The sequence below is a fragment of the Glandiceps talaboti genome, chromosome 20 (assembly GCF_964340395.1).
Source record: "Glandiceps talaboti chromosome 20, keGlaTala1.1, whole genome shotgun sequence".
In the NCBI taxonomy this organism is placed as follows: domain Eukaryota; kingdom Metazoa; phylum Hemichordata; class Enteropneusta; family Spengelidae; genus Glandiceps; species Glandiceps talaboti.
The window spans coordinates 16,231,776-16,242,482 of record NC_135568.1 but is presented as its reverse complement, the minus strand read 5'-3'; the positions used below and the strand labels follow the sequence as shown (position 1 = coordinate 16,242,482).

Sequence of the window (10,707 nt, the reverse complement as noted above, 5' to 3'; positions counted from 1 at the left end):
TAGATTATGCATTATGGATTGGTGAAAGGGATTTTATTGGCAGTTCACGGAACACGAGAAATACAGCTGAAGATAAAATCAGTCTCAACTTTTCTACACATATTTTGGGAGGTCAGGGGTCAGCAGCAATTAGCTCTTTCATTGAGATACTATGAATGGATGCATTATAAGTAATTTTACTTCATCTGGTTGAAATTTAGTTTGAAAATGGAATCACTTTTAGCTGATAAATTCTGAATAACTGCATATACTTAAAGGCAGATTTATTTCCACTACACAAAAAGGATATCATGTTTCCAATAACCTGACTGAACCTAGTTCAAAGTAGCCATATATGGATGAAGACTGGGTACTTATTTTGGAATTTTAATTCATAATTTTAAAACAATTTTATCATGGCTTCCTACTTGAAAAATCAAAGTGAAACAACATAGGCAAAGTCCTTGTTTGTAACTCAATACATTGCAAAAAAATTGATAAATGTGTAAAATGTTTTTATTGTACGTACAATAACAAACATTTTACACATTGTTTAGCTTTTTGCAATATATAGAGTGACAAACACAGACTAAGTCTATGTTATTTCACTTTGATTTTCCAAGTAGGAAGCCATGATAAAATAGTTTTATCAATAAAAAATCAAAAATAAAGAGCGAATCACCATCCATATGGCCACTTTAAGCTGCCGACCTTAAACATTTTTACAAAAAAATAAGAAATTCTGTGTCTTCTTGACTTTCATGCAGATGTTTTCTTTCCCAAGCGATGTCTGTACATATTTCATCAAACTTAAGACTAACAGGAGGAATATTCTGACCAACATTTCGTTTGCTTTTGGTTCGAAGCAATATTTTTCAAAAATAAAAACAATTAAAGGTATATTTGCTGCAATGTGGACTATTTTTTTTCACTATTTTTGTTATTGTTTTCAATTTAATTTTACTTTTACACATGCTAAAGCATGTACAATGACCTCATGTTCAAAGCCAAACAACCTTCAAAGAATTTATAAAATGATTATTTAAAATTTGTGTAAAGATAAAACAAAAAATCAAATCCCGACTTGCCTACACTATTCTCTGAAGCCATGTTATCGGAAACATACAATTATTTTTTTAATTTTGCATTTGTCAAAACATTTAAAATGGAGATAAAGTGCACATGTTTGGCCACCAAAGTAGAAACATCGATTTTGAATGGCTCAAAGGTAAATTAAGCTTCCAGAGACACAAAGCCCATAACAAAAAACTCCACACACAATTCACATACAGTACCTGGCTTTAAAACAGCCAGTCAGACTTTATTTCAAATATAAAAGCTTTGTACAGTACACAACCTCGCACTAAAAACCAGAGATCGAAAAACCTTTTCTTTAGGAAAACATCCTCTGGAAAAGCGATAGGTATGTTGCACTTAAAGCAATAATTCTACAAAAAATTCTAAATAAAAGAAAAATGGAAACAAAATTTGAGTAAAACAAGTTTAGAGAATGCTAACCTGTGGTTTTCAGTGTGGAGACTAAGTCTGAAACTTTTCTGTTGATTAAGTTCATCTGATACTTATCTTGTGCTGTCAAAATAATTCCAAACTATTAATACTGTGTACTTCAAGAAATTATATTTAAATCATATTCAAATCATCAATCCAAACATGTGTGTATCTTCTCACCTTTCAATCTCTTCTTTGGGGTCAGAGGTTACCAGCACTTTACCCACCGTTGGGATAGATCTTTACCATCTATCCATATCATTTCTGACTCTCATTTTATAACATCTTCAATAATTTCTTCAATTCTGTAATCTAATAATTCTAACATCATTTGAATTGTTTCTTTTTTTGTTAATTTTCTACAATATAACTTGGATACATGTGGGGTCAGAGGTTACCAGCACTTAACCCACCGTTGGAATAGATCTTTACCATCTATCCATACCATTTCTCTCTGTTATATCTTCAATAATTTCTTCCACATTGAAATTCAAAATCTTTTTTTTTCATTTGGAGTTTTTTAGTCACAATTTATCATTCATTCATCTTCCATTGCAATATCTCATATCTTCCTATAAATCCATCTATTGTTTCTTAAATCATGGGTTTTTTTCTTCAACTAAGTTTTCCATTACTTCTTGGAGTCAGAGGTTACCAGCACTTAACCCACCGTTGGAATAGATCTTTACCATCTATCTATATCTTCACTTCATTGATTAAATATGGTTTGAACCGGTGTGTGTGTGTGTGTGTGTGTGTGTGTCTGTGTGTGTGTGTGTGTATGTATGTGTGTGTGTGTGTGTGTATGTATGTGTGTGTGTATGTGTGTGTGTATGTGCATGTGTGTATGCATGTGTATATGTGTGTATGTATGTATGTGTGTGTGTGTGCGTGTGTGTGTGTGCATGTGCGTGTATCTGTGTGTGTGTGTGTGTGTGTGTGTGTGTGTGTGTGTCGGTATGTGTATGTGTATGTGTACATGTGTGTGTGAAACTTACATAACTAAATACTTTCATTGTCAGAGTACCAGTAGTTTAGTTTGTATGTGTGTGTATGCGTGTGAATGTGTGTGTGAGTGCATGCATGGGTGTGTGTGTGTGTGTCTGTGTGTCTGTGTGTGTGTGTGTGTGTGGATGTGTGTGTGTGTGTGTGTGTGTGTGTGTGTGTGTGTGTGTGTGTGTGTGTGAAGTGTACATGTAATAAAATATGGTTTGTTTTATCTAGACAATGATGTTGTTATTATGAGTGTATTATTCCTATGAAAGGCTGTGCTTATAATTTTTAATAGTGTTCTCTTGGGAATCTTAATTTAATATTTTGTGATCTAGGAGGCATTAGACGATGACAATACAACAACACTTTTTAAGTACTACTTCAGAGTTCTCTTAGTTTATCATTTTGTTACTTTCAAATTGAAACTTTGTCTGTTTGAACAATTCAGATCTTCTGTATGTATCTTTTCTTGTAAGGCCAGTCTTAAGTAATTTTATGTTTCTCATCACCTGACTTGCCCTATATTTCTTCAATTTTGTAAAATAAAAAAACAATGTCCTTTATGGCAGAAGTTGAAAAATGTCAAAACATCACAGCTTGTAAGCTATTGCAAACTAAGAAGCACATATCTGGCAAACAACATCATCATTTATTTCTGAAATTCCGGATGTTGAATAAAATAAATGGATCAATAGTTTCATTCTGAATTTGTCATTTCAAAGTCATTCACATTGTAAAAGTCTGATTTTTCTAAATTTATTTCTAACCAACTCATTTTTTGAAGGTTTCATGGTGAGAAACATAAAATTAAATATGACTGCCCTTAGTCTGTTGCTCTATTTATAGAAGAAAAATTTTTTGTCTTGAAGACAGTTGTTTTCTTGATTTTGAGATATAAAATAATTTAGTAACAGCTATCAAGATGTTACTCATACAAGTTGGTAACTGTTTTTCAACTTCACTGATGTGGATATTTTGAATTCAATTTATATTTACAGAAATTACCATGATTTTGGAAATGTTGATATTAAGATGTTTTGGTATATTTTTGTATCAAGCATACCTTAAAGGGGCACAAGCTGAGTTTCTATGTTTCTAGGCACACAATATTATATTTACTGATTCAGAAGTACTTGATCATTACTTACAATTGACTGAACTCAAACCTGGTATTAAGATATAACCTAGACATGATCTGATGATGTAATTTAGTATATGTGTAAAAATGTTAATGAAATCCCTACTATATGCCATCAATGGTGTTAACAATGCCAGAAGATAATTGTAATTTTATTGAACACATATACATCAACAATAACACAGAATAGTTTAATTAATGATTTATGTATTTTCACCTTAATTAGTAAAAAAAGAAACTTATAAAGTCAACTTGTGCCTCTTTAGAACATACTGATGTGTATTTGACTATGTATCCCTTTATACCATCATGCATCAATGTGTTCTACAACAGTGCACTGTACAGCTAAAATGATGTAGGCTTGGAGTTAAATTTCACTCATGGGACATTACGTTTTTGACACAGAGATAGATATATTTCAACTCTAGACTAACAATAACAGAGACACAATAAACACAGCAGGATCCTTTGCCCCAATCACATTGAACACTGATAAGCATTGCTATTCTTTCACATTGCAGTAAAAACAGGCTTCTAATGAAAACATTACAAATGTACTTGGTGATTTTAATGACTGCAATTGTTTATTTTCTAACCGATCATTAACTTCTACATCCCCACTATGTACATCACCTATGTACCTGTTTCTTGCATGAGTGAAACACCAAGCCAACATCATTTTAGCTGTAATTGTATAAATGTCTGTGTTTTACAATTATCACCCATGGCATGGACATCATATGATAGAACAGCTAATTGGTTATTGTCTCTCATAGGAGTATATCTAATCAAATAATTTGTAAACACAGTCTTGTGACGATTAAGTCAGAGGTGAAATAAATAAAAAGGAAGAAGAGAAATGACGGTGATGATGATTACAATCGGGAGAAGATCGAGGAAGAAGAAAAATCATAAACAGTCAACAACAACAAATTTTAATTGAGAATCCGGAGTCCAAAGCCTAGCTTTCAATCGTCTTTTTTTTTAAACTTGGTTTTATTTCGTACATTAACCTTTAGTGCCATCAGTCCATGTCATGAGTAATAAGTATTATAAACACACTAAGTATACACTAATATTTCTGTCATGTTTTACTACACACGTGGTGTATATGTACGTCATCAAAATAACTCTACACTATAAAGAGAACTCTGAAGTGTTCACTATCAGCTGTTCTACAGTCTGATGACACAAATAAATTTCGAAAAAGTTTTTTCTAGAATTAAGTAAGTAATATTACTGACTTACAGTTATGGGTGATTCTTTGTCATTTTAGTGTAAACTGGTGAATCATGATGAAAAGCTGCCGTGGTTGCCATCGTCTTTCGTCCTCCTAGCCGAATAATTTGAACTAATAACAACGAGTTCGATGCGTTAACAATCATGGAACAAACGACATTCTAGTTGCTCTTGGCAACGTACAAGTATGCACATGCGCGCACTTTCGAAATGGTTCACCGCTGGCGGCGTGCTCATCTATTTAGCGACAGTCAAAAAATAGGTCTTTTTGTGACACTGTGCTGTATTTTAATGCCATGCATTTACTGTGATGACAATTCTTTCATTTCTTTGTGAGATCAGCAATTCAACATCTATCCTACCAAAGAGATTTTGATTCGACCTCAGGAGCTTATATGCAATATCATTAACGCCTGCAAGCAATTTCTAGTCTTGAATTCTAAAGTGGTACTGTAACATGTATACATTTAATTTGTATTACACGCCAATATCGGGTAACATATGCTTACGGCCTTACCCCTAACATTTTAACAACGTGAAAAACTCTGTTTGTTGTAATTTTTTATCGTGGGTATGTGACACGTTTAAATAACCACTTGTCATAATGATTGTAATTACGTATGATGAGTATATGTATATCTAAGGACACATCCTTCGTTTAAATCATACGAGATATCGTGTGAATCACAAGCAGACACACAGGTTTTTAGTGATAACTGTGACAAGATAATTTATTTCAAATATGTTTTATCTCTATCAAACTGTCAGTTTGTTTGTACGCTTTGTAAAGAATTTGTTTGAAATAAATCGTGACTAGTGTAACACTGTGACAGAGTACCAGTCATTTTTATGAAAAAAAAGAGAGAAAATAATTAGATTTTCTAACAGTCACTTCATTCTATCGTTGTAAATTACTAACCCTTTTACGGCAGTGTTATTTCACGTTTGTGACCTGTGGAGGATTCTTTTTATTTACGTCAGCGGAAAATATTGGCTTTCTAAAACTACTAAGTATTTATTCTGTATTCTAAAACAAAAGATATTTTATTCCTTAGTGATATTATTTTAAATAAAATAGAATAGAATAGAATATATGAGTTACTATATTTCAATGTGTAAAATTAAGACAAATCCCCGATAAATCCAAAAATATATATCTTAAAGGCTTTTATGTTTGCTTGGAAACTCTACAAGTCAAGTTTTTGAATAGCAAATGTCAGAATATTTTCAAATATTCTATTTTTTCTCCAAAATATATTATTCCATGTTGACAGCTATGTGGACTGCAATAACGTAATTGGTTAAATGTTGGTGTAAATCGTTTCAGAATCCAACGAAGTCGAGAAATGTAAGGGTAGATCAAATCTTAAAGTCGGACAGCAAGCTGGGATTCCCGATCCTGTCCGGTCAAAACTTTACTTTAGGGTTTGTACAAGTTCCAGACTTGGAATGATCCAGACGTAGCCAGTTTACTGCGTTGTCGAGATACACCTTTAGCTGGTCGTACCTCCTAGCCCTCGTATCTTTGAGGTAGGATGTTCGACCAGCTATAGCGCCAACGATGCGCATCTCGGCAGCGCAGTAACCAGGCAGACTATCCAAGACAAGGCTCTGTCCCAGTTTCACGTTTGAGCTAATCTCCACCGATTTGTTCACATGTCCATCATTATGTCCATATCTGTTTTTGCCATCAGTAAATTTACGTAATCAATCATGTTATCAACATCACAAATAAATGAACGTCAGTCGTTCTTGTTATATATTCACTAGTATAGTACATTACTTAAAAACAGGTCTCTAATTGTGTGAACACTTGGGGCTTTGTGAAGAAGACGTCAAAATGATAAAAATTGGATTTCTTGCCCTCGTCTGTCTGACAGTGGTTTCTGCTCAAGGTAAGAATCATATATGTATATAATGACTTTCAACTTGTTTTTAAAACAGTAACATATACCACGAAAGTTCCATATGTTTTACAATTGTGGTTTGTTGGGATAGGCCACATATTCTTTGTATAATATCATATATACAGTTTTAAAATGTTAGTAGGTTGGTACTTCCATGAAGTAAATCACGGTTTAACTTCTTTTGAAACACGTGCCGGGACATGGCTCCAATGAATGAAAGTATTCGATCCACATATAAGGAGACTGCAATAAACGTACGCGTACAGTAAAATGCAATGAAGTGCAATGCAATGCGATAAAGTACAGTACAGTACAGTACAGTACAGTACAGTACAGTACAGTACAGTACAGCACATTGGAATACAATGGAATACGATACAATATATATAAAACAGTACAATATACAAGACAACATACAATACACAAGTGGCAGTACAAAACGTAAGTTGTTATTTACATTTAGTGAACGTTTAATGGACAGCAAGAATACCGTTATTTACAGTTGTGTACATTCCGATTCCTATTTTCATTCTAACTTTTGGAAACACTTTAGGTCGGTTCTTTATTAGTGCTTTTTGTACTTTTTAGACTTTATTTTATGGAAGGTTTTCACTTCAGTGTTACATTTTAGTGCTTTCTTTTTCTTTTTATTTGTATGGGCCGCTGGCCTGAAATAAAGAATAATAATAATAATAATAAATAAAAACAATGCAATACAATACGATACAGTGCAATACGATACAATACAATGTATTACATTACAATACAATGCAATACAATACAATACAATACAATACAATACATAAGAGACAATACAGTACAATGCAATACGATTGAATACAATACAATACAATTCAATATAGTACAATGCAATACAACACAACTACATTTTAATCCATACGTTTTTTGAAATATTTGAACGGGGTGGGGGTGTCAAGTTTTAGAGAAAAGAACTTGAGAGGGAGTAAAATGGAATCGGGGACGTTCACATTTCATTGTATCACATCTCCACCCATTTTATTTTACTGTTATTTGATTCGGATTACCCAAGTACATGTATTTCCTGTTTTTTTTGTTTGTTTGGTTTTTTTTTGGTAGATTTGACATCGTGTGAGAACCGCTGTAATTTCCAATACAATGCTCCTGATGATTGTTATTGTAACACACTGTGTGGTTACTATGGCATTTGTTGCCCTGACTACGAAGATCACTGTGCAGGTAAGATAAATAGAGTTTAATAGATGCTAGCCATCTCTGTACAGGTTAGAGTTCGGTAAGAGAGATCTTCATGGATACGTTTAGCTGGGGCTTTTACCCACGGCGGAATATTGTATTTCTGTTTGTTTTCTCTGAAATAAAAAAGCCAATACTACGATTTTCAATGTGTACACTGTAATTATACAACACCAATGATATGCATGACTAGACCAAATGCTGATGTGGTGAAAACAGAAAGATAATGTATAAGAACGGTTTTAAATACTCTAAGTCAAAGAACTTTTTGTCATGATCACAGACCAGTTGCCCTTTGGTTTGCTAATTTGCATGATCCGATACGTCACGAACCACGATAAAGAAAACCAATAAATAAATCTTTCATAATCATAAAACATGTGACTGCTTCTCCGACAAGTATGACGTCATCGTTGACGTTTTCAAACCGATGTAGCAACTGTTCTCAATTAGGTATATAATGTATTATATAAGGTATTATAATTCAATGTGGGCGCTGTTTATTTTCTCTCACATGTATGACGTCATCGTGTGTAAACCGATACGTGGTGACCGTGTTTCATATACATCATGTAATTCTATATGGTGAGTGTTTCTCCTACAGGTATGACGTCATCGCGCATCGTATGTAAACCGATGTGGTGACCGTGTTTTAGGTAATTCGATGTGGGAACTGTTTCTTTCACATGTATGACGTCATCGTGTGTAAACCGGTGTGGTGACCATGTTTTAGGTAATTCGATGTGGGAGCTGTTTCTCACAGGTATGACGTCTCCATGTGTAAATCGATGTGTTGACCGTGCACATGTTTCATATAGGTAATTCGATGTGGTGACTGTTTCTCCTACAGGTATGACGTCATCGTGTGTAAACCGATGTGGTGAAAATTATGACAACCGAAATGAATGCCATTGTGATGACCAATGTTCTAATGCTGGAAATTGTTGTGATGACTACGATGCAATATGCCCAAACGGTGAGTCTTTCGAAATGTGAACGATAACGAAACAAACACAACAAAAGCACATGTATATAGATATGTATGCATGTGTGTGTGTGTGTGTGTGTGTGTGTGTGTGTGTGTGTGTGTGTGTGTGTGTGTTTGTACGTACGTACGTGCGTGTGCGTGCTGTTAGTACTTTTCTTCTGAAAGTTCGTTGCGTCCCATTATCGATTTGAAATGTAGAAACATGTACCATAGACCATACATAGGCCATACATAGACAAGACTAGTTCCACTGAACTATTTTCATGGTCCACATCAGATAACAATTGTACAGGCCATGGTACATTCATTCATCCATTCATTCATTCATTCATTCATTCATTCATTCATTCATTCATTCACAAAATATTTATTTTTATCACACATTAAGGCTAATTAAGATATCATAGGTCACATACCTATGCAACCAAGAATGTTTGCAGCTGCTAGTAAATAGAGTCCCTGAAACTTAGTAAAAAATTATGGATGTTTCTAGACTGTCGACAGTCACTCGCGTCTTTTTTTCCTACGTCTTATCTAAACTCCGATCCCGCGCAACACTACTATAATCGCATACTGATATCGAGGGCCGAAGGCCCTAGTGATCGAGGCCCGAAGGCGCTCGGGCTTTCGGCCCTCGATATCAGTATGCGATTATATAGTAGTATTGCGCAGGATCGGAGCGCGGCAACGACTTAAGTTTAGATAAAACGTAGGGAAAAAAGGCGCAAGCGACTGTCGACAGTCTAGGAAGTTTCGAATAAAAACTCTTAAACAAGGTAGATGTACGAAAGATACTCATGAACACACGATTGGCCGGTCAATACTTGTAATACGAGCTAATACTTGTTAAATACACACAAAGAAAAGAAAATGGAATGAGATCTTCCAATATTTTGATATTTTGATAAAATTGTGATAGTTGTTTTTATTTACGTAGTTTACGAAGAGCTATCTCAGTTGGCTGACGATCTCTACTTTGGTGACGTCAACGCTGCAACAGATGAAGATGTAACGTACGACATACAGGAGCGTATGAGCACAAGCATCTGCGCTGATCTATCCCCTAACAAGTATGCTATTAATTTAAGTAACACTACCAACGATCTATCCCCTAAGAAGTATATTATCAAGGAACATATACAGCCCGTGTCATGTTAGTGTTCACTGTTCAACGGTTCTTTATGATGCAACCCCGCAGAAACACGAAACTACACGTTACACTGTAAGATATCATGATTGAATGGAAGCAGTTTTTTGTTCTATTTGGTGTATATGAAATGTATTGAAGCCCGGAGGGGACATTTGCGTAGAGCAAAATGTTAAGAATTATCTCGTTATCTCGACTTACTCTCTCGTTATCTCGACTTGCTATGTCGTTATTTCGATATACTATCTCGTTATCTCGACATAGCTATCTCGTTATCTTGACATAGCTATCTCGTTATCTCTACTTACTATCTCGTTATCTCTCGACATACTATCTCGTTATCTCGACATAGCTATCCTGTTATCTCGACATATCTATCTCATTATCTTGACATAGCTATCCTGTTATCTCGACAAACTATCTTGTTATCTCGACATAGCTAAGAAACTTCCTTGCCAAATTTCAGCAAAATCCTCCGGGCTTCCATAGAAATGAACCAAATTGCCACATGCAGGCATCAAATGCTAACATCAAAATATTGGTGCCCACGTGTCCGTTTGGAAATGATTTATTT

The 10,707-nt window shown here is 34.5% G+C and overlaps 1 protein-coding gene across 1 annotated transcript in view; it reads left to right on the top strand.

The window, feature by feature from the left end:
- The first annotated feature begins 6,698 nt into the window (after positions 1-6,698).
- Positions 6,699-10,707, top strand: part of LOC144450614 (uridylate-specific endoribonuclease C-like) — a 7,813-nt gene continuing 3,804 nt past the window's right edge. Inside the window, exons 1-4 of the mRNA XM_078141259.1 lie at positions 6,699-6,753; positions 7,864-7,983; positions 8,849-8,974; positions 9,924-10,056. Of these exons, the coding sequence (XP_077997385.1) occupies positions 6,699-6,753; positions 7,864-7,983; positions 8,849-8,974; positions 9,924-10,056 (434 nt within the window). The remainder of the gene's footprint in view (positions 6,754-7,863; positions 7,984-8,848; positions 8,975-9,923; positions 10,057-10,707) is intronic.